Source organism: Typopeltis vanoorti, chromosome 18 (genome assembly GCF_054136105.1).
Source record: "Typopeltis vanoorti isolate ZY-2024b chromosome 18, IOZ_Tvanoo_1.0, whole genome shotgun sequence".
NCBI lineage: Eukaryota > Metazoa > Arthropoda > Arachnida > Uropygi > Thelyphonidae > Typopeltis > Typopeltis vanoorti.
Genome location: NC_143566.1, coordinates 21,081,563 through 21,107,196, shown reverse-complemented (window position 1 = coordinate 21,107,196; position 25,634 = coordinate 21,081,563). Strand labels below are relative to the sequence as shown.

General features: G+C 36.4%; 1 protein-coding gene across 1 annotated transcript in view; it reads left to right on the top strand.

The window, feature by feature from the left end:
• The window catches only part of LOC150096529 (acyloxyacyl hydrolase-like), a 236,400-nt gene that overhangs the window by 176,782 nt on the left and 33,984 nt on the right, over positions 1 to 25,634 (top strand). Inside the window, exons 13-15 of the mRNA XM_090408466.1 lie at positions 1,727 to 1,801; positions 13,126 to 13,201; positions 22,964 to 23,179. Of these exons, the coding sequence (XP_090264592.1) occupies positions 1,727 to 1,801; positions 13,126 to 13,201; positions 22,964 to 23,179 (367 nt within the window). The remainder of the gene's footprint in view (positions 1 to 1,726; positions 1,802 to 13,125; positions 13,202 to 22,963; positions 23,180 to 25,634) is intronic.

The window sequence follows — 25,634 nt, the reverse complement described above, 5'->3', positions numbered from 1 at the left end:
CATTTTCTTATATACATTATTATCTTTGAATAAAATCTTATAAAAAAAAGTATATAGCTCAGTTGGTAATGACAATGCTGTCGAGAATCTATAATTCATCCTATTTAGAATGCAAAGAATAAGTTTTTCAAATGAAGGTGAATTAACTGGTCTCCTCCCAGAAACTTACTATTTTTTACCTTAGACGCACTGTTGTATTGGACTCATCACATTTTTCATGTCAAAAATATTCTTCACGGTCTAAGATGTATGAATCGTGCATCAAATTTTTCATGTAAATATTAATTTGTTTTATTTAAAATTTTAATACATGTATTATCTGTTTATTAGATAAAAATGATTATTCTTAAAAAATCATCAAATCATTAAAAAATCTAACATAATATACACACACACACACACACACACCGTATATTCCGGCGTACAAGTCAACCTGGCATATAAGTCGATATTGGAATTTTTTGAGTTTGAGTTTTTATAGTATACTCGTCCTATAAGTCGACTTGAAAAATTTCTTTAAAAATAAAAATTATGACAGTTTTTAAGTAAAAGTTTTATACAGGCATCAACCACTAGGATCATAACTGCCCTTTTAGTCCTTTCATTCTTTGTTTTAGCAAAAGATATAAAATACCTAGTTGACAAAAGAAATTTTATTTTGTGTTAACTAATAGTGAACTAAAGTGCAATGGCTCCTTTTAAAAGAATGAAATATGACACAAGTTTAAGTGCAAAGTGATTAAATTTGCAAAAAAAAAAATACTACTAACTGTGTTGCTGCACGTCAGTTCGGAGTAAACGAAAAACTAGTTCGCAATTGGAGAAAAAAATGAAACTTTAATAATGAAAATGCCAAAAAATAAGTGCGCATTACGGAAAGGAATTTGTAAGTGGCCTATTCTGGAAAATAATGTTGCAGATTGGGTTCGAGAAAATTGCCAAGATGGACTCATTATAACAAGAAATAATATTCGTTTATTTGCTTTTAAATTGATGCTAAATATGATGGAGAAAACTAATACAATTTATATGATGATATACCGGAAGAAATTACAGAACCAGAGTACAATGAACTTTTCATACATTCAGACAGTGAAAATTAAATTTTAATTATGTAGTTACCTACCTATTTTCTTTTGTAAATAAATCATTATATAACATGTAAATATTTTTTTCTCTAAATAAATTTGATATAAGTTGAAATATTTTTACTTATTTACCCTTTTTGTATATTGCTAATAAATTTAAGAGTATGATATGTACTAGTTTTTTCTTGGAAAGCAATCAATTTTTGACCTGGCGTATAAGTCGACCTAAAAAATTTAGTACTTTTTTTTTCATGCTGAAAAGTCGACTTATACGCCGGAATATACGGTATATATTTCTTTAGACCAGGAAACAAACTCAAGCCCTTCCACATTAAAACACCCAGGATATATGGAGCACCAAAAATTCAATTCACAAACAATGTACACCCTTATGCCCTATTGTGGATAGTATAAACAGTCCCACATACAAACTTGCTAGACCTTTAGCTAAGTTACTAGCTGCTCTCACAAACAGTTCTTCCTCCCTCTCAACTGTAGAATTTTGGAAAAGTGGCATCACTCTGAAATATGATAGCTTCAGTCATAACATAAAAATTTTTACATTTAAGTGTATTTTCACTTGAAAAAAAATTAATATTATGAAAAATGCTGCAACAAACTTTTTCTTTTTTATACAGTTTATCAAGAAATCAGCTGGATGATAAGCCAGTTATTGTTTTGTATGCTTTGATGGGAAATGATGTCTGCAAATGGTAAATATTTATTGCTATTAGTTGTACTGTTATGTAGGCATTTGATATGCAATGTCAAATTACAGCATGAATAACCAGCACCAGTATAAATGAACAATATTATGTAACTTGTTATATTCTTACAACATACTGTCAACTCTCACTATAGTGACATTATAACAACCTGCTGAAAAATCTAGGCAGGAGTCTCATAGGAACAATGCTTTGTTAAAATAAATTTATTACAGCATATTATCCATTAGAACAAATTATTTTTGTAGAGAGTTGATTGTAATTTCATTGTTAAAGTGGACCACCACTATATATTACAGCAGTGGCCACATACATTACATGTATTTATATGTCTATATTTATATATAGTCTTATATTCTATATACTCTATTCTATTTTATGTAGTATATATTTAATAAATAATAATGAGTCTTCCACTCTATGAAAAATCCCATTTGTTTGATAAGCTCATCTCAATTGTTTTTCTCAGTCATATTAATTTGTCTGCTTCTATTTATTAGGCACTACAATTTACACTCCCTTAATTATTTTTAATATAAGATATTTTCTAAAAAATTTAATTATCTCATAAACATCTGAAAAACATCCTACATGACTCTTTGGCTTAGGAAACTTGGCCCCTCTGATATAATATGTAAACGATGTAACTTCAAAGATTCATGCTTATTAAGAATGTATTTTATTTCAGTGTTTCATTAATGTATAATTAAAATCATCAGGAACAAAACTTAGTACAGCAGTATCTCAAATAGTGCAGTTATGGATGCCAAAAATATTAAGAAATAAGTGAAACCACACTGAGTGGAGCATTAATATAACAGGTTTCAGTGTGACGTGTTCCAAACACAGTTATGCTATCAATGCAAAAAAAAGGGCCAGATACTGGCATTATGCTGCTACTGCAATCCTGTACCATGACTAGATATTTCAATGCAATAAATATAATGCATACCAGTCTGTCAAATGCCTTTGCAAAATCCAGAAATACCACATTATTAACACTCTCCTTATCAAATTTTGCCATTACTCTATTACAAAATGTTATACTGATGTGATGTACTTGTTATAAATGTAACGAGATCAATAAAACATGACTATTCTTAGTATCCTAAATATACTTAAAGAAGTATGATATCTACCCAAGCCTATATTCAGGTCCTAGATTTCTTCAAAACATTATGATAGTGACGAGCTGAGCAGAAGAGCGGTGATATTGAATGGCATAATAACGAGAATGTGTCAGAAGAGAGGATTGGAATATGTGGATGCTTGGAGTGCGTGAGAGAAATTGTATGCGAGAGACTGCTTGCATTTGAATGAGGAAGGACGTAGGCATCTGGAGAGATTGCTGTTCTGAACGAGTCAGTGTGTCCCAGTGTGGATGGTAGCAGGGGTGGCCTCTTATGTGGGAATGGGTACATGGGAGAAAGGGGACGACATCAGGTAATGCTCAGCCCAGTGGAGTCTAGTGGGGATAATGCTGGATATAGAATCAATGGCATTTTTATGCTTTATACTAATGCCGGGAATATTCGGAATAATGGAGACTAATTGGTGGCACTGATAGCATCAGCCTGGCCAAAGATTATTGGGATCACCGAGACGTGGTTGACAGAAGAGGATATAATAACAGAAATAGAAGTTGCTGGGTACAGCATTTCTCGGCAGGATAGGAAGGGAAAGCATGGTGGTGGAGTACTGCTTATGATAAGTGACGACCTATGTCTTTTAAGAGTGGAGACTTTGGAAGGCTGTGTCACTAATGATTTTGAAAGCATATGGTGTGAGGTGGGCAAGACAGGATATTTAGTGGGGTGTTGCTACAGACCAAGGAGCACAGAGGGTGGGGACCATGAGATGTTGAGACAGTTGAGTGTGGCAAGTGCAAGAAGAACTGCTGTAGTTAAAATCTTGGGAGATTTTAACTACAGCAGTATAGATTGGGGAAAGGATGGTGCATGTAGCAATAAGGAAACGGAATTTCTAGAATACTTGAGGGACAAATGTCTTAGGCAACATGTAATAGAGGGAACAAGAGGCTCAAGAGTTTTGGATTTGGTTACGGCATCAGAAGAATTGATAATAACTGAGATCACATCTCTCCCAGCAGTTGGAGAGAGTGACTATACGGTTTTGACTTGGAAAATGAATAGACATGCAGGAGTATCAAAGAAACGGGAACGCATGTGGAATTATAAGGCACGTGATTATAATAGTCTAAGACGTCAAGTTGGGAAAATTTCATGGAGGGAGGAATTGGAAGGCAAGGATATCATTAGTGCGTGGGTAATTGTGAAAGAATATTTGTTAGCAGCAATGGTAAGTTGTATACCACAAGTGAAGAAGAGGACACAATTTGAAGTAAAGTGGATGACAAACAATATTAAGCAGAAAGTGCATACGAAAAAGAGGCTATGGAAGAGATATAAGGAGACAGTTGAGTAATGAAGAGGATGCATGAAGAATATAAGACACGGGCCAGAAGAGTGACTAGTATGGTAAGGAAAGCGAAACTGGAATATGAGAGGAGATTGGCCCTAAGATCCAAAGAAAATCCTAGGGAATTTTTTAGCTATGTGGCCAGTAGGAGGAGAAATGACTGTGGAAGAATGATACTGTGGGATAAAAATGGGAATAGAGTGACTGATGCAGAGGACATAGTGGAATTGTTCAGTGAACACTTTATTGGAGTATTTCATCCTGGAGGAGTCGGTTTTCATACTAGAGGGATAGGGCAGGTTCAAGGTTTAGAAGTACAGGAGGATAGTGTGTTTCAAATACTGAGTACTCTGGATAATACTCAGTAAAGCTGTGGGACTGGATGGTATTTCACCACGAGTTTTGAGAGAATGTGCTAGGGAACTGACAGTGCCTTTTGACCTGCCTTTTCAATGAAAGTTCTGCTTCAGCAAAGGTGCCCAGGGAATGGAAGGAAGGTAAGATAGTGCCATTGCATAAGGGTGGTAGCAGACTGGAGGTGTCTAATTATAGGCCAGTTTGTGTGTCATCAGTAGTTAGTAAGATCTTGGAGAAAGTAGTGAGGGACCGTACACAGCATTGGGCAGATGAGGGTAATGTTATCTGTGAGAGTCGATATGGATTTGTGAAGGGGTGCTCTTGTTTTAGCAATATGCTAGCCTTTTATGATAAAGTTACAAGAGCATTAGATGAGGGAAGGGCATATACTGCCATTTTCCCTGTCAAATGCCTTTGTTAAGTCTAGGAAAATGGCAGTATATGCCCTTCATATACTGCCATTTTCCACAGAGTATGCATCAATACCAATCTGACATCCACATGGGTCTGGATGTCAGATTGGTCAACTGGATTCAGGATTGGCTGTCTGATAGGTATCAGAGAGTTGTGTATGGTGAAGCAGTTTCAAGGAGACAGAGGGTTACAAGTGGGGTTCCACAGGGCTCAGTACCAGGACCTATATTGTTTAACCTTTATATCAATGACATTGTCCGTTGATTGCAAGGGGATATTCAGTTGTTTGCGGATGATGCGAAGCTGGGAAGGGTTATTAGTAATAGTGCAGATGTGGCAGCCCTGCAGGAGGATTTGAATAAGCTAGATATATGCCCAAATGAATGGGGTGTCGATTTAATGCAGCAAAATGTAAGGTCTTGAGGATTGGGAAACATTGATGGGACACTGCATACTCTATGGGAGGAGTTATACTGGAGGAAGTAGGGGAGACAAGAGATCTGGGGTTGATGATTGATAGAAACCTGAAATTTAGGGGACATATGCAAAGGTAGTGAAGGTAACACAAAAGATTGTTCAATAATGAGAAGGACACTGACTTGCAGAGATAAAATGGTTATCATTCCATTGTATAAGACTGATCAGACCACACTTAGACTATTGTTCTCAGATCTGGTCCCCAGGATTTGAAGGGGATAAATTAACAGTGGAAAGGGTACAAAAGCAGATAACAAAGATGGTGTCAGGACTGTGCAATGTTAGTTATGAGGATCGGATGAGGGAGTGTGGACTGCAGAGTTTGGTGGATAGAAGGAGGGATGATATGATTGAGACTTTTAAACTCTTGAGAGGTGGTTACAGGGTTGACACTGGGAAGTTCTTTTGCCTGGTTGAACAGCGGGAAGAAGTGTGACAAGGGGCCATCCCTGGAAGTTACAAAAGGAAGCTGTGAGCAAGATGGTGAGGAGTGGTTTCTTTGACTGGAGGATAGTTGAACCATGGAATGCATTGCCTGATTGAGTGGTGAGAGCGAGAACAGTCAATGCATTTAAAGAGTGGTATGATTAGACTTTGTGTTTCCTAGGAGGGACCTCTCTCGACGAGTCTTGATAGACTTGTTTTTTTTAGAAAGGGCCTCCCATGATATGTCTTTTGACTCCATGGAGGCCTGAATAATAATAATAACCACTCCAAAAGTGCAAACTTCTCTGTAATTCACTGTTTACTTTTGTACCACCTTTGCACAGTAGTACTTTTTGCCTGCCTTCCTTTCATTCCACTGGCACTCTGATAGTGGACAGTGAGTGTACTGAGCAAGACTTGCTCAGTACACTCACTTAAAATTCATGTGAAAATGTTCTCTAATCCCACAGAGCTATCAGCATCTAAATTACTCACTGTTTTGAAAACTTCATGTTTACTCTAAATATCAGAGTTCCTCAAGAAATGCATTTCCTATTTGACCACTGTGAAATGCCTTCATAAAATTATCATTAAATACTTTCATTATGTCTCCTGCATTAGTTACTTGCTCGTGTGGTTGGTTGAGAGGATAGCATCTTCACTCTCCAACCAACAGGCTGTGGATTTGAATCCCACTGTGTCAGATTTCTTTGAATTGAGAGATGTAAATCATAAGTTAAGGGGATAAAAATCCCTTATTGTTTTTCAGCCAGTAAGCGAAACTAAGATCGAAAACTACGATCTGTAACGTTTCATGCCGACGAACTGTCAGCGTATCCAAGCGTAAGTGACCACTTGGTAGTGCCACACCACGGCAACTCGTTGCAAAGGTGGAGCAAGATCCATCACTGTTCTTGATATTTTCTCATAATGTAAAACACACAGCTCTTAAGAGATGTAGTACTGTTTTACATTATGAGGAGAGGTCACTACCCAGACCGGTTTCAACCTTTTTTGAGGTCTCATCAATGAGTAGCTAGACCTAGAATATCAGAGTTTAAGTGAAGAAAACTTACATACTTTTGCTATACGATTGACCGAAAGGTGTGTCACTATATTATATTATAACATCGTATATAACTAAGATGTGAAGCAAAACGGCTATTTGTTTCTGGTGAGGTTGATATAAGTTAAGGCGATAAAAATCCCTTATTGTTTTTCAGCCAGTAAGCGAAACTAAGATCGAAAACTACGATCTGTAACGTTTCATGCCGCTTGGTCACTTACGCTTGGATACGCTGACAGTTCGTCGGCATGAAACGTTACAGATCGTAGTTTTCGATCTTAGTTTCGCTTACTGGCTGAAAAACAATAAGGGATTTTTATCGCCTTAACTTATATCAACCTCACCAGAAACAAATAGCCGTTTTGCTTCACATCTTAGTTATATACTATGTTATAATATAATATAGTGACACACCTTTCGGTCAATCGTATAGCAAAAGTATGCAAGTTTTCTTCACTTAAACTCTGATATTCTAGGTCTAGCTACTCATTGATGAGACCTCCAAAAAAGGTTGAAACCGGTCTGGGTAGTGACCTCTCCTCATAATGTAAAACAGTACTACATCTCTTAAGAGCTGTGTGTTTTACATTATGAGAAAATATCAAGAACAGTGATGGATCTTGCTCCACCTTTGCAACGAGTTGCCGTGGTGTGGCACTACCAAGTGGTCACTTACGCTTGGATACGCTGACAGTTCGTTGGCATGAAACGTTACAGATCGTAGTTTTCGATCTTAGTTTCGCTTACTGGCTGAAAAACAATAAGGGATTTTTATCCCCTTAACTTATATCAACCTCGCCAGAAACAAATAACCGTTTGGCTTCTCATCAGATGTAAATCATTTAAGTGATAATAATTTACATCTGTCAATGTAAGGCACTTATTGGAGGCTAACTTTTGATGTTGGAATGGTATTTTCACATTTAACCCTTAGACTATCCATAGTGCTGAAAGTGCTATAGGTTACCAACCTGAATGATAAATACCAGGTTTTAACTTGTATATGTTTTTAACATATACAAGTGTTGAGTATGTTTTCAGGTGGAAGTGGTTTGATCAGTAGGTTGTGATTATTCAAGGTCAGAGGCTGTGAGGAGAGTTCTATTCTCTCTCTTTTGATATTTAAGTTGCAGCACATGGGTCTGGATGTCAGATTGGTCAACTGGATTCAGGATTGGCTGTCTGATAGGTATCAGAGTTGTGTATGGTGGAGCAATTTCAAGGAGGCAAAGGGTTACAAGTGGGGTTAAACAGGGCTCAGTACTAGGACCTATATTGTTTAACCTTTATATCAATGACATTGCCAGTGGATTGCAAGGGGATATTCAGTTGTTTGCGGATGATGCGAAGCTGAGAAGGATTATTAGTAATAGTGCAGATGTGGTAGCCCTGCAAGAGGATTTAAATAAGCTAGATAGATGGGCAAATGAATGGGGTGTCGGTTTAATGCTGCAACATGTAAGGTCTTGAGGTTTGGGAAACATCGATGGGATGCTGCATCCTCTATGGGAGGAGTTATACTGGAGGAAGTAGGGGAGACAAGACATCTGGAGTTGATGATTGATAAACCTGAAGTTTAGGGGACATATTGCAAAGCTGGTGAACGTAACACAGGATTGCTGCAATTATGAGAAGGACACTGACCTGCAGAGATAAGAGCGTTATCATTCTGTTGTACAAGTCTCTGATCAGACCACACTTGGATTATTCTTCTCAGATTTGGTCCCCAGGATTTGAAGGGGATAAATTGACTGTGGAAAGGATACAAAGACGGATGACAAAGATGGTTTCAGGACTGTACAAGCATAGTTATGAGGATCGGCTGAGGGAATGTGGACTGCAGAGTTTGGCAGATAGAAGAAGGAGAGGTGATATGATTGAGACTTTTAAACTGTTGAGAGGTGGTTACAGGGTTGACACTGGGGAGTTCTTTCACTTGGTTGAACAGCAGGAAGGAGTGATGACAAGAGGCCATCCCTGGAAGTTATGAAAGGAAACTGAGCAAGAGGGTGAGGAGTGGTTTCTTTACATGGAGGGTGGTTGATCCGTGGAATGAATTGCTTGATAGAGTGATGAGGGTGAGAACGGTCAATGAGTTTAAAGAGTGGTATGATAGACTTTGTGTTTCTTAGGGGGGACCTCCCCTTGATGAGTCTTGACAGACTTTGTTCTTAGGAAGGACCTTCCACAATGAGTCTTTTGACTCCATGAAGGCCTGAATAATAATAATAATAATAATAAAAAATGATGAACTCAAACAACTACAACAAGAGCCTCAAATCCTATTTAATCAGTTCCTCTAAAATGGATACTCAAAAAAAAAAGGCACTAAAAAAAAATAATAACCCAGAAATTAATTACAGAGCATGGTATCTGCTCCATACATTGGCAATGCATGAAGAAATATAGCCAAAATATTAAAGGCACTTAACATCAGAACAGCCTTCAAACCACTCAACACCTCCAAAGCTTTCTATGCTCCCCAAAAGACAAAATTCTATTTTATAAACATCCAGGTCTATACAAGATTCCCTGTTCTTGTGGAAAAGTATACATCGGTCCGACTGATAGAAGTTTTTTTTCCATCCAAGGTGCTTTTGAGCAAATCACCTTGAATGCTACTATTCTTGTATTTCACAACTGCTGCAATTATCCTTCTAACTTTAGGAATATTGTTCTCACTGACTCCAAATATTGGTTTACATTTCATTTTTTTTTCCCATTTGAAGACTTCATCCCATATGGAAAAAGCCAGTTGTCCAGAAAGTGTGCATCAGAACTGACTCCTATCCTAAATCGTCTGTATATGCTTTTTTACTCCCTGGTATCTATCCCACAGCCTGGAAATTGGCCTATATTCAACCATTCCCAAGAAGGGCAACAAATCATGATGTCTAACTACTGCCCTATTTCACTCACCTCAGTCCTATTTGAAGTAATGGAGAAAACAATCAATTCCCAACTCCTACACTATTTTAAGGCACTCAGCTAATAAACGGCCACCAGTATGGATTCTGTTGCTGTCGATCAACAGGAGATCTGCTCACATATGTCGCCCATCTCTAGACAAATGCCATGGAGAAGTTTGGTGAATCACTTGATATCTCCAAAGCTTTTGACCAGGTCTGGCACAAAGGCTTACTAAGCAAACTACCATTATTTGGTTTATCTCAGGACTTCTGTAGTTGGACTGCCAGCTTTCTGCCTGGACACACACTATGTGTGATGGTTCCTTATCCTCTCACCATTCAACTAATGCTGGGTTCCACAAGGTTCTGATCTCTCACCAACCCTCTTCCTTCTATATATCTCTAACCTACTTCAGTTGATCTCCAACCCAATACAAAGTTTTGCAGATGACAGCACACTGCATTCTTCCCTTTCATTCTTACCTCAACCTACAGAATATCAACCACCACTGCCCTCAATTCTGGTCTCCAAGCCATCTTCCAATGAGGTTCAGATAACCTCGTCAATTTCAATGCTAGTAAAACCCAGTTCTGTCTTATTTCTCACAAAAAAGAACCATTTTCTTCCGGTATTATTTTTGATCACACTTAAATTTCCAGAAAAGATAAGATTTCTCTTCTTGGAATTACCCTGATATTAAGTCTGTCCTGGCATAAACACATCACAACAACCATTGCACCCTCAACTTCTAAAAAACTAGGGTTTCTCTTTTGCTCAAGACGTTACTTCACCTCTGAACAGTTAACCTTGATTATTGCTTTCACATTTGGAGTGGGGCCCCCTAAAAGCTCCCAAATGCTTGACTCAATACAGAGGATAGCAATTAGATTGATAAATGACCCATCTCTTACCAACTAACTTCCCCCAATTTCACACAGAGGTTTGGTCTCTGCAACTAGCATATTCTATAAATATTTCTAAGCTCATTGGAACACGTGCAGCTGCTGCTCAGCATCCCTTCACAGTGCACCTCGAAACCCACAGAACAAGTTTCTTTTCCTCCTCTTCCCCCTGATGTGTTTCTCAAGGAATACAATATACAATCTTTTAAATCAAATGTAAACAAGTTCCTTTCCCAGCCCACTACCCATATATTATAGGTTGATCAACCAACCTCTGTGTATGGACTCAACATAAAAAAAAAAAAATTAAAAAAAATGGAGTTAGCAGGATTTTTTCTCCTGTAAAATAGGCAAACAATCAAAAACACACAGCATGATTAACAGATATAATACACTGGCCTTTGCCTTAGTTTCTAATTTAAAATAACCCAACCTAACCCAATTCTGAGCACTTCCAACTAATGTGACTGAATAAAGACATCAAAGAAACCAGTTTGCAGATGCAGCATTAAGAAAAAATGCACACCTTGTGCTTGGACTAATATCATGTTAATGATAGTGACGATGATATTTTTAACTCTAGCTAGTGTGACTGGAGATGTGTAGTTCTGACAGTTGGTACCGATTGCATTGATTGGATGTCAAGCAAGGGTAGGATACTTAGAAAGACAGACAGAGATACCATGAGAGAAAGCAGAAGTTATAAAAATTTAGTTGAGTGTAAAGAGAAAGATCAGGAGATTTGAGGCTAAGGAATGGAAGAAAACAAGAATAAAGGTGAAAGTTATGGAAATGAGAGAGAGAGTGAGAGAACTGGGGAATAACAGGAAATGAGACGTACAGAACATAGTAACAAGAAACAGAGATGTGAAAGGAAGTGAGAGAGAGAAGAGAGAGAACAGGATCAAGGATTAGAGAAATGAAAGGGCAGGAACGTGAGAGAAAAAGGAAAGAGTATGAAAGGGGAAAGTGAAGAATGAAGCTGTTAGGATTGTGATGTATAGAGATTTGATGATTTATGGTGTGTAGAACCAAGAATATAATTTCTTGGTATCTTTAATTTATAGTATAATCAATGAAAAACTTTCAACATCTAGCTCTAATCTGCAGTATTTTAGTAATAAGGTGTGACAGCTTTTGGCTACTTGTATATGAAAATATGACTTCTGATTTACTTTAACCTTGATATCACTTATGGGTCTGGCTCCCACTGATGAGACATCAATAACGGTCGAAGCTGATCTTGGTAGTGATCCTTTCCATAATGCACAGTATTATACATGTCCATAAGGATGTGTGATTTGCATTATGGGATACTAAGGACTTGGATACCTTTATCCAAGTGATGTGAAGTCATTAGCTGCTATATACAAGTAGTCTAGTCATGAAGTTACTTCATGTGCAAACTTTGTTTGCCTACACTTGGATAAAGGATTAAACCAAGAATATAATTTCTTGGTATCTTTAATCTATAGCAATTATTTATGTTTTTGTCCTCTATGAAATGCAACGTGATGTAATATTTTTCATTATAATCATCTGTGTAAAGATAGGAAAACCTTTTCTATAAAATGCTGAATGCTTCCATATTTCTATAAATGACATTAAGGTGTCACACTGAAATGATGTTTTTAAGTTATAATGAAACATTTTTTTATCTTTGCTAAGTATAGCATTATTAACCAGGGACCCTTGTTCTTGTCTGTCTTGTCATATTTTTTCTGCTCCTTTTTTATATCAATATTCAGTGGGGATTACATATTAATAGATATCATTAATATTATAAATATTTAAAAAATCTAATATTAGATTTTACTGTATGATTTATCACTCATAACCTTAACTTTTTCAAAATGCCAGAAAGTTTTTATCTATCCCTTGAAATTGTGATGTAATCTGTACACTGTGGCTCAGCAATAATTTGATCAAGATCTCAGTAGAATAATTACTTGCTCTTGTTTTTCTCTGTCAAGATTATTTTCATCATTGTATCATTCCTTTATGTTGTTGTTGTTCTCAATTTGGTGTCAAAGTATATCTTTATCTAGCTCCTGCTCTAGAGACATGGAACTTTTTTAAGAATAGCAATAGGCATAAGAGAACAGCATCAGAGAGCAAAGGAGAGAAGGTAAGGGAATAGGAGAGACAGTGGAACAGTGTTCTAACTTTTATGTAGGCATTTTTTAGTTTAATACATGTTTATTAAAATATTCACATAAGAGTTGAGTTATAATATCATTGACTGATAATGATATTTTAATGTTGTCCATGGTGAAGATAAATTTTATTTATTTATTGTGTTTTTATTTTCTTGATTTTAGCCATATGTCTTCACCTGATGATTTAATTACTCCAAAAGAATTTAAAAAGAATGTTCTTACTTCACTGAACATGTTGGTAAGTTATAAGTGGATGATATATCATAAAAATGTAGAGCAATAATTTTTTTTTGTTGTTGTTGTTTTTTTAATGTGGTTCCACCCATGAAAGATTATAAGTAAACATTGAACTTTTTCAAGAATGACAGTAGTGTAAGAGAACAGTATCAGCATCAGATAGTACAGCAGAAATGCGTACAAGGAAAGATAATGAGTGTGTTGCCCTGGTATGATAATGTGGAATGGATGAGAAGAGTAGTAATAATGAATGAGATAGCACATTTGTAGCATGGATGAGCTAAGTATTTTTTTTTTTTATCAATTTTATATATTTTTTGGATAATTTTATATAATTTTTTTACATTTATTTTTACGTAGTCCAGAAATCCTGCACTAGGAGACAAACATGGAACTTCTTCAATAACGAGAGTAGGTGTAAGAGAACAGTATCGCAAGAGCAAAGGAGAGAAGGCGGCAAGGGAATGGGAGAGACAGTGGAAGAGGACAAATTGTAGAAAGTTTAGGAAGTGTAAAAGCAAAGGATAGAGAGATGAGAGAGAGGGAGAGATTGGAAACTGTAAGAGTCGGGAATGCCAGGGAGAGAAGGATGAATGAATCCATTCAAAGTGTCACATATGGAGATTTGATGATTTGGAGCATGCAGAGTAGAGTGCCAAAGGAGAGCTTGCTTGATGGAATGATAGAAAATATGTGGCACTGGCATTGAAGAGCAGTGAAAATGTGGTGGAAATGTGTGATGATAGTAATGGTTAGAATGAATGACTTGAGAGGTAGTGTGAATCGTGTAGCACAAGATTTGAGGTTGATGTTAGAGATAGTACAGCAGAAATGCATACAAGGAAAGATAATGTGTGTTGCCCTAGTATGATAATGTGGAGTGGATGAAAAGAGTAGTAATAATGAATGAGATTATAGAGAGAAATGGCCTCATGTGCAGGATAGTAACTTGAAAATGAAAGCATTATTGACCAGATGAAATATGAGGGGAGTAATAATGTCTATGAAAATACTGGCAATCACTGGTTTTTCTATATACAGATGCTGGGAGCATTAGAAATAAAGGGAATGAGTTTGGAGAGGTTGAACCAATCAATGCCACAAAGGTTGTTGGTATTAGTGAAACTTGGTTAACTGAGGAAGATGTTTTAACATGGATAGAAATCGAGGGTATAGTATATTTCAGCAGCACAGGAAGGATAAACATGGTGGTGGAGTGTTACTAATAAGAGATGAGTTGTTCCCTGTCAGGGGGAGAATCTCAGTGGAGATAACACTAATAGCTGTGAGAGTATATGGTGTGAGATAGATGACAAGATATTTAGTGGGATGTTGCTACAGGCCAAGGAATATAACTAGTGATGAAAATGTTTAGGCAAATTAGTCTGGCAAGGTGCAAAGGGAGTGATCATTATGGGAAACTTCAACTATAGTGATATAAACTGGGCAAAGGAGACGGCATGCAGCAATAAAGAAACTGAATTTTTGGATTTCTTGAGGCATCTCAAGAAATGCCAAAATCTTAGGCAACATGTGGTGGAGAGAACATGAGGTCAAGAGTTTGGGATTTGGTCATAGCATTAGAGGATCTGGGTGTGACTGAGATGTCATACTTGCTCCCCATTGGTGAGAGTGACCATGTAGTCTTGACTTGGAGGATGAATAGGCATGTGGAGGTATCAAAACAGAAAGAATTTATGTGGAATTCTAAGGAAGGCAACTATCATAAATTTAGAAACCAGCTTGGAGCAGTGTAACAGATGAAAGAATTTGAAGGTAGAGGGGTTATTAATGCGTGGGAGATACTTAAGAAAAAGTTGTTGACTGCAATGGCAGATTGTATACCTTGAGTGAAGAAGATCAAACAATTTTTAGTCAATGGATGACAAGAAATAAAAGGGGAATTGCAGAAGGAAAAAAAAAATATGGAAGGCATATAAAGAGAGAGGTGGAGAACAATTGCATGAAAAATATAGGACTCGGGCTAGGAAAGTGACTAATATTGTAAGGAGAGAAAAAATTAGAATATGAGAGGAAACTGCAATCCAAGGAGAATCCCAAGGAGTTTGTTTGCTATGTGGTGAGTAGGAAGAAAAATGATAATGAATGAATTACCTTGCTGGATGGAAATGGGAATCAGGTGACTAAAGCAAATAACATAGTTCAATTCTTTCTTTTAGTGTTGCACGGTGATCAGCATTCATTTTAGAAATTATGGACTTTACAATCGTGTTATAAATAACTCTCTTAATTTCCTGATGTTTTGATCTTCATATTAAGATCATCATCTGGAGTATATACAAGGACAAGCTGAGTTACATTACACACAGTAAGCTAAAGAAACAATGATTAAGCTTACTTTATGTAATGTAACTCAGTTTGTCCTTGTATATTTGTATATACTCCAGATGATGATCTTAATATGAAGATCGAAACATTGGGAAATTAAAAGAGTTATTTACAACACGGTCGTACAGTCCATAATTTCTAAAATGAACATAGTTGAACTATTTAATGATCACTTAATTAGAATGTTTCTTCCTGGTACAGCAGGCTATATTCTTAGAAGCTATTATTATTTACATGAAAACACAAGGAATAAGTAATACTATTTATTTAGATATTTCAGTCTGAAAATTACAGGCAATCTTCAGCCATCACCAAAGATGCCCTGTAATTTTCAGATATCAGGTTATGGACAAGATTGGTGATTGGCTCTCTGGTAGGCATGAGAGAGAGAGAGGTATATTGGGAAGTATTGGGGAGTAAAAAGGTTACAAGTGGAGTTCCACAGCGTTCAATACTAGGGCCATTTCTGCTCAATCTTTATATCAATGATATTGTCACAGGACTCCAGGGAGATGTTCAGTTTTTTGCAGATAATATGAATATTGGGAAGGTTATTAATAATAGTGCTGGTGTTTGGCTCTTCAAGAGAATTTAAATAGGATGGAAAGATGAACAAACAAATGGAGATGTAAGTTTAATGCAACTAATCATAAGGTTTTAAAATTTGGACTCCAAAGATGAGATACTTTACTCACTCGGTAAGATTAACAGGAAGAAATAGAGGCAGCAAGGAATCGTGGCGGTGATCGTGGATAATGATTTGAAGTTCCGAGAACATGTTGTGAAGCTTGTGAAGACATCTCAGAGAATTACTGCAATGTTGAGGAGGACATTGACCATAAGAAATAAAAGTGCGGTGGTCTCATTGTATAAAGCTTCGATCAGACCACATCTGGATTTTTGTACTCATATTTGATAACCAGGATTTGAAGGGAATAAATTAACCTTGGAGAGGGTGCAGAGATGGATAAAAAAAATTATATCTGGACTGTACAATTATAAGGACAGACTGAGGGCATGCAGACTGCAGAGTTTGGTGGATAGAAGACAAAGGGAAGGGGGATATGATCGAGACATTTTGGCTATTGAAGGGTCATTATCATGTTAACAGTGAGGAGATTTTTCATATGGTAGAACAAGGAAAAGAGATCATCCCTGGAAGCTGCAAAAGGGAGTGTTGAGTAAATGGATAATAATTTTTTTTTTGCATGAAGAGTTGTAGGAACATGCAATGCATTGCCTGAGAGGGTAGTGAATGTGCAGACAGTGGATGAGTGGTATGATAGATTTTGTGTTGACCTTGTTCACGATGAGTCTTGTAACTCCATGTAGGTCAGGAAGATAATAATATTTATCTGTTTCATTGATTTAGAGAAGGCTTTTGACAGAATCAGATTACAGTATTGTCCTGAAAGTATTAGCATTAAGAAAGATACTACTGCAAATCATTGAAAGGAATATAGAAACACAAAAAATATCCCTATAAAGAAAGAGATCAGAGAAGGTGATTCTGTAAGTCCATGTTTATTCAACATACTCGTGGATGAAATAACAGAATTTCAAAAACAGAAATGAAATGGAACAGAAATTAAAAAAGAAAGTTTTAGTTTAGTTGGATATGCAGATTGATATAGCATTACTTGTAGAAAATGAAGATGATCTCCAAATATGATTATTCAAACTTCTGCAGATATGCAGCAGTTTTAACATGCAAATATCAATGAGAGAAATCAAAAACAATGGTAATTGCAAAAGAACTGATCAGATGTAAATCAGAACTAAATTGGAAAATACTGGAACAAGTAATGAAATTTAAATACCTAGGAATAACTGTGAACAGTCAAAACACAACACATGATAAAGTATGATGATGTATTAGCAATCCTTGAATGCTAATACAATATCAGAATGTCTAAATTCAACTATATAGAAATATAAAGGACAAACAAAAGTAAGAATATATAAATCAGTAGTCTAACCAATATTGATGTATGTATGCAAAACAAAAATAGAAACTTCAAAAATGTAACAGATAAATGCAATGAGAAATGAAAACATATTAAGAAAAATAGTTAACAAAACAGCACCTTGTGGAATGTTTAAAAATAATCTTACAAGCAATTTTGTTGCATTGAGAAACAGAAGACCAACAGTTCCTCTTGCACACCTTTTTTTTACTTTTTTTTTTTATTATGTGACACTCCCCTATGAAAGGCGGCTGAAAACTTATTATTATTACATCACACCTCCTGGGAGTCCAAAGACTCATCGAGGGAGGGCATCTACTCCACAACTCTTCGTCTCACTACTCCACCAACCTTCATCTAACACCAACACTGACTACCACCACTAGTACTTTCACAGACAATTGCAACATCCATGCCCATGGTGGGATTCAAACCCGGAGCCTTTTGGCTGGAGAGCAGATACGCTAACCACTCAGCCAACCAGGCCGGCAGTACAATGCTTATAATGCAGTGCAAAACTTATAGTACAATGATACCATGGGTGGTGTTAAGGCTAGATAATCTTGAAGCTCTGCTCTAGAAACCAAACATGGAGGGTATAGTATATTTCAGCAGCACAGGAAGGACAAACATGGTGGTGGAGTGTTACTAATAAGAGATGAGTTGTTCCCTGTCAGGGGGAGAAACAGTAATAACACTAATAGGAGTAAAATTCAGCTATCACCTCAAGGCACTCACATGCATATCCATGCCTATGGTAGCTTTAAACCCACAACCTATTGATTCTAGAGCAGAAACCCTGTATGCTCAATCTACCAGGCCAATGATTAAAGAACTATGAGGAAGACTTAAAAATATGTCCATTAGAAGCAGTTCCAAGGACTTCCATTGCAATATTTGTAGTGAATTAAAAATACAGTGCTGTTGGATTTAAGGCAGATTTATGAGAGTAAATTTGTGCTTAAGAGACAGCAGAGAAGTGGTGGCACATTATATCAAGAAAATAATTAAGAAATTACTGAGAGATAATTGCTTAATGCAGCATGTGATGGAGAAGACAGGAATTTGATGGTGCTGGGTCTGTTTAGAGCATCAGAGTATTTGTCCATAATAGTGACTTTGCTATTCTGCCTCTAATTTGGGCGAGTGATCTCCCCCCCCCCCTCCAAGTTTGTTTCTAATTTGGGTGAGTCTTGATATAGGAGGTAACTAAGCAAATAGTATTTTCAATTAAAATGTGGTATATGTGGAACTACAGAACTAGGAATTATGACAAATTTAAGAAATGGCTTGGAGTGTACATGTGAAAGTGGTGTTTTCAGGAAAAACTGTTTAAGCTTCCTCACACTATCCCAAAATCAGGAGGATGGCAAGAAACCAGGCCGAGGAAAAGTCCAGAGTGTTCTTTTGTTGTGTGGTGAGTAAAAGGAATAACATTTATGGAAGGATAACTTTAACATAAGAAAAACAATGGTAATGAAAGTAGCAAAGAAAGAGGCAAATATGGATATCAGAATAAATGGGGAAAAATTGAATCAAGTAAAGACATTTAAATATCTAGGAAGTGTGATTAGCAGTGATGGAAAATGTAAAAGTGACATAAAAGCAAGAATAGCGATGGGAAGAGATGCCTTTAATAGAAAATGGAATTTATTCAGAAGTAAAATGGACAGAAACCTACAGAAATAACTAATAAAATGCTATGTGTGGAGTGTTACCCTCTATGCAGCTGAAACTTGGACATTGAAGATAGAAGAAATTAAGATTTTGGAAAGCTTTGAGATGCGGATTTGGAGAAGGATGGAAAAAATCAAATGGACAGATAAAATAACTAATTAAGAGGTCTTAAAAAGAGTAGAAGAAGAAAGAAAGAGGTCTTTTAAAGAGGATAAAAAAGAAGAATGGGAAACTGGATCGGACATATTCTGAGAGTAAATGGAATCATCAGAGATGCCATCGAAGGAAAAATGGATGGAAAAAGACCCAGAGGAAGAGTAAGGAAAACAATGCTAGATGACATGCTGAATGGAGACAGGTACACAACCTTGAAAGAGAAGGCTCAGAGCAGAAGAGAGTGGAAGGAAAGTTTTTGCTACTAAGAGAAGAATCTGCTCATTTGCAGAATACTTAAGAAGAAGAACTTTAATGAAATAGAAGAAATAGTTGAATTACTGAGTGATTACTTTTGCAAAGTTGTAACATTTAGGTGAAAGTAATGCAAGGACCAATGTGAAAATAGAGGAAGATAAATTGGAGGTGCTGGGATATTGTGAAATCTTGATGCATATGCAACTATAGGATATTGGCAGATGTATTATGAGAAAGTGAAAGGCAAGGGAAGTGGAAGCAATTCAGAATATGCTGTTTAAGTCTCACCACTGGCAGGTTTCCCAAGGGAGGACAACACTTTCTAATACATAAATCAGTCTCCAGGACTGATTTATGCATAGAAAAACTGCTCTCCATACATAATTATAGACCACTTAGTATCTTTGGAGTAGTGGTTAAGATACTGGGAAAGTATAAGGAGTTTATGAATATGATGCTCTTGGGGGGGGGGGGGTAGCAACAGCTCTCTTTGAAGAATTGGTTAGTATTTTACTCACTTTCTGTAAAAAAAAAAAAAAAAAAAAAAAAAAAAAAGTCTGAGATTCTATGGCAGATGTATGCCATATAATCTCTATGGCATACATCTGATGTATGCCATAGTAATGATAATGACTTTATCTAACAGTTGAGTTAGATAAAGGAAATAACTATACCACACTGTTTCTGACTTTTGCCAAGGGATTTGATAGGATACTGCATAAAAAATCTGTTGTGTGTGGAACAGATGGATATGAAACTAATGACATGGATAAAAGAGTGAAATAAGGGAATCAAGTAGAAGATAGATATGTGCTAAAGGGCTCTGTACTTAGACCACTGCTGTTTATTATTATGAACATTGAAAACTCATCATGGAAGTCCACACTAACTGTTCACACAATACCTATCATATGTCTTCTTGAAATCATTCACTGACATGACAAACTCACTCATTCCATTCATTTATCACTATAAGTGAAAAATTATATTCCTGATGCTGCTGCTAACTATACTCTTACTCAGTTTCTAGAGATGATGATTTCTTCCCCTTTAGACATGTACTAAAAATTTCCTCTGCTTCAATCCTATAAAACCCTTTTTGTAACTTATAGGTTTCTATTGTATCCCCTCTTTTCTGCCTATAATTGGGATCAGTTGCTGGGTGGAAAGAATATCAACAGTGAACCATTTAAACAATGCTTAGAAAACTATAAGTGTTAACAGGAAAATAAGAAAAATGTGTCCCAAGAGTTCAAAGAATAAATAGGATAGGAGTCAAATGGATGTGTAATCTTATTAAGTAAGAGATTTGTAAGAAAAGGACAATGTGGAAAGAATACCGTGTGCATAAGGATGACGTCTGTTATGAAATGTTATAAGCAGCAGGCTAGAATAGTCACAGCTATTGTACAGAAAGTGTAGTCTCAGTATGAAAAGAAACTGGCTCTGTGTGCTAAAGACAACCCACAATAATTCTATCGATATGCTGCAATTAAAAGAAAGAATGAATATGTAAGAATAACTCTTCTAAATCCAGATGACATTAGGGTTATAGATGCAGAAGAGGTTGTTCAGCTAATGAGTGCCCATGTTTTTAAAAGCTGTCAACCTGGTGTACACAACATTGAGCTTACTGCTGCATCTTCACTGGATGAAGAAATGCAGGTGTATGAGGATGAGATATTAGAGCTGTTGCACAAATTGAATAAGAATTCAGCAATAGGGACTGATGGGATATCAGCACTTGTGCTAAAAGAGTGTCCAGCTAAACTGGCTTTTCCTTTGACCAGGCTGTTTAATATCAGAACAAGAAAGATTCAGCAGGAATGGAAGGAATGTATGATAATTCCATTGCTCAAGGGGCAAAGACCGATGTATTTAACCATCGACTAATTAGTATCTCAGGAGTGGTGGTAAAGATTTTGGAAAAATTAGTTAGGGCTCACATTCAGAAATGGGTTGCCAGTGAATCTCTACTTTGCAATGAACAACATGAGTTTACTAAGGGAAGGTCTTGCTTTAGTAACATGCTCACATTCTATAACAATGTTACCATTGAACTAGACAAAGGGAATGGATATACACCATGATACTTTTGGATTTTGCTAAGGCTTTTGACAGAATACAGTATGGTAGACTTTTTTTTGCATGAATTGGAGAAAATGAGTTTGGGTTATAGAATATTAACATGAAAAAGAGGATGGCTGACTGAGAGATATCAAAAAGTGATATATGGGGGATGTGAGTCTGAAAGATTTAAGGTAACAAGTGGTGTACCACAAGGATCAGTGCTTAGTACACTTTTATTCAATTTGTATATTAATGATATTGAGAAGGATTTGACAAGCGACATACAGCTATTTACTGATGATGCAAAGATTGTATTCCTGATTACCATAGGGTAATCAGGAATGCTGCTGATATGCAGTACTTACAGAATGATTTGAATAGGCTGGAATTATGGGCAGGGGAAAATGGGTGTTAGTTCAATGTCAATAAATGTAAAGTCATTCACTTCAGCATGATTAGTATTGAATGTTGTATTATATTGGTGGGATTATGCTAAAAGAAACTGATGAGGATAGGGATTTTCTAGTGTTAGTAGATAGAAAGTTGAAGTTCAGAGGCCATGTAGCAAAAATTGCAAATACACCTCAAAAGATAATTGTAATGCTGAAATGTTCACATGTAAAGATAAAGATGACATTTTGCCTCTTTACAAGGCCTTGACAAGACCTCACTTGGATTATTGTGCACAGATCTGGTCTCCTGGTTTCCATTGTGATTCTGATATATTGGAAAGAGTACAAAGGAGAGTGTTAAAAATGATATCAGGATTGTGGAATACTGATTATAAAAGACAGATTAAGAATTTGTAGACTGCAAACAGGAGAAAGAGTCGTGATATGATAGAGACTTAGAAACTTCTGAAAGGGTCATACAGGATTTCAATTGGTGGAATTTTTCAATTTTTGGAGGGTGGAGAAAGGACAAGAGGGCATCCTTGGAAGCTGATAATGAAGGCTGCTAAGAAGGGGGTGAGGGCTAGATTTTTCTCTCATAGGATGGTGTGATTGGAATGGATTGCCATTGAATGCTGTGAGTGCAAGCAGTGTGAATGAATTCAAGAATAAGTATGATAGCTGATGTGTGTAGCATGTGGCCTCCCTTGATGAGTCTGACTCTCTGGAGGTCTCTCTTAATAATAACATATCTTTTTTTCTATTGAATAGGAATAAAACTTACCATATAACCTCACTGACTGCTCTACTGATGTATTTTTTATTATAAATATAATTTGTAAATATATGTATATTTTAAATGGGTAAAAACTTAAAATGAATGTAATCTTCCTTCAGAATACCACATTACCGTTTGGAAGTCACATTGTCTTAATTGGATTAGTCAACGGTGGTTTCATCTTTCCTACTATGAAAGATCATATCCATCCACTTGGTAAGCTGCATCAGAATGTTAAATATTCAGCACTATATGAATGGTTTAATTGTATGCAAGTTGGTCCCTGCTATGGATGGATGAACAGTGATGAGATTTATAGAAATGCTACAACTGCTGTAAGTTTTATGTGTTATATACATATATTTATTTACAATTGATTCTCATGTTTGAGCAGCATTTAATAGTTAATCACGAATGGAATCTTTAATAAGTCATATTTTTCTTTTTATATAGACTGCAATTCTAATTAAAGTAAAATACAGTTGTATAATATCTATATATAATATAAAATTATTTGTTCATAATTCATTTCAAATTTGGTAAGAAACAATGGGATGCAAAATATCCATTTGGTTGGGAAACTTTGAAGGCAACAGAGGAAATGAGAGATCTGGAAGTGATGGTGGACAAAGACCTGAAATTCAGGGGCCACAAGGCACAAGTTGTGAAGTTGTCATATTGGATAATAGCGATGCACAGAACCCTGATGTGCAGAAATAAAGGTTATGATTCCATTATAATGGATTGTTGTGCACAGATTTGGTCACTGGGTTTTCATCATGTCGAGGATATGTTAGATAGGGTCCAGAGAAGATTCTCAAAGACAGTCAGTGATCTTTGAAATATGGAGTATAAAGATGGATCAAAAGAATGTAATTTGCAATGCCCTGTGAATAGGAGGGGCAGGGTGATATTATTATCCTACGACCCCTTGGAGTCAAAGACTCGTCTAGGAGGTCCCTTTTGTTATACAAACAGCTTATCACAATGCACCTTAAACACATTCAAATTCTCTGAAGACACCATGCTCTCAGGCAATGCAGTCCAATCATTTACAACTCTCCATGAAAAAAATCTGCTTCTCACTCCCTCTTTATGCAGCTTTCAGGGATGATCTCTTCTTCTTCTCCTCCCCAATTTTATTAAAAACCTCTTTAACATTAATCCTATAACAGCCCTTACTAACTTGTATGTCAATATCATATCACCCTTCTTCCACCTATTCACTAGACTGCAAATTGCATCTTTTCGACCTTATTTCATATTCAACATTCCAAAGATTGAATTATTTTGGTCAATTGCCTCTAGACTCTCTCCAATATCTCATCATCATTTTCCAGAATCACCAGAATTCATTGTGTTGTCTTAACAATTTTAGAAATATGTCCCCTAAATTTCAGATCCTTATCCACCATCACCACAAGATCTCTTATTTCCTCCACCTCCAACAATATATTCTCACTAAGAGTAAATTCCACATCCCATCTTTGTTTTCCAAATTTTAAAACCTTACATTTCACAACAGCGAACTGGTATCCACACTCTCATGCCCATTCACTCAGAGTATTTATTTAAATCTTCTTGTAAGGCCACAGCATCTGTTCTACTCCTCATAGTTCATCCCAACTTTGCATCATCTGCAAACTGATATATATCCCCATTCAAATCTTCCCCAATATGATTAACATACAAGTTAACCAGCAATTGCCCTAAAACAGACCCCCTGAGGCACACCACCACCAGACAGCTAATCTTCAATCCAGTGAGCTAGTCTAATATCCAACACCATCCACTCTAGTTTGACTATCAACTTATCATGCGGTAATCTAAAAATGCTACTGTCACCTTATTGTAATAAGTAAGTAGTAGATTATTAAACACGACCCCCCCCCCCCCACTTTAGCAAATCCATGCTGTCCATCAAAGATAATACCATTATTATCAATCCAGTTCTGGATCAAATTCTCATATTAAAAACATACGTCAAGACTGATGTCAACTCCTTGGTACATTACTTCAAAATACACGATGATATATCATCAAATCCCACAGCCTTATTAATATCAAGTTTGCTTAATTCTTTTTACTTTTTTGCTTAATTTGGAGGTACATGGAGAATTTGCTTAATTCTCCATGTACCTCTTCCTTCATCACAGTCAGTCTCTCCTCCCCATTATCCACTGCCCTCAAACTTTCCATGATGTTGCACTCACAAGGATGAAAGACTTTCACAAGGAGAAAAACTACTCATTAAATATCTCAACTATATTCTCCACAGCAGTTATCCTTATGCCATATTATCCAATCAATGCCATCCTGCCATAATCATTCTTATTTTTGTTGGCTATATGTTGAAAGAATTCCCTAGGATTTTTTTTGGCTTCATTAGCTAACTGCTGTACTGAACTTTTATTACCATTATTAACCGAGTCGCCCTCCTTGCCTGTTCTTTGTATTTCTCATGGGATTATAGCCACTCCTCTTATGTTGTCTCCTTAATGCCTTTTTTCTGTGTATTGCATGCTTAATCTCTTCATTTCACACCTCCTTATTTAAACTTCTGTTTTTGGAATACATATAGACATTGCTTTTACTAAATAGTTCATGAATATCACCCAAGCAGCATTGATCTCCTTTTTACCCAACTCCTCATTCCTTGCTACAGCCGCAAGCTGTCTCCTGAACTTCTCATAATCACCAGCCTTGTATTTCAACATATACCCTTTCCTCAGAGGGGTGGCAACCACCCATGTAATCACTTAAATGGTCACTATCACCAGCTGGAGGAAG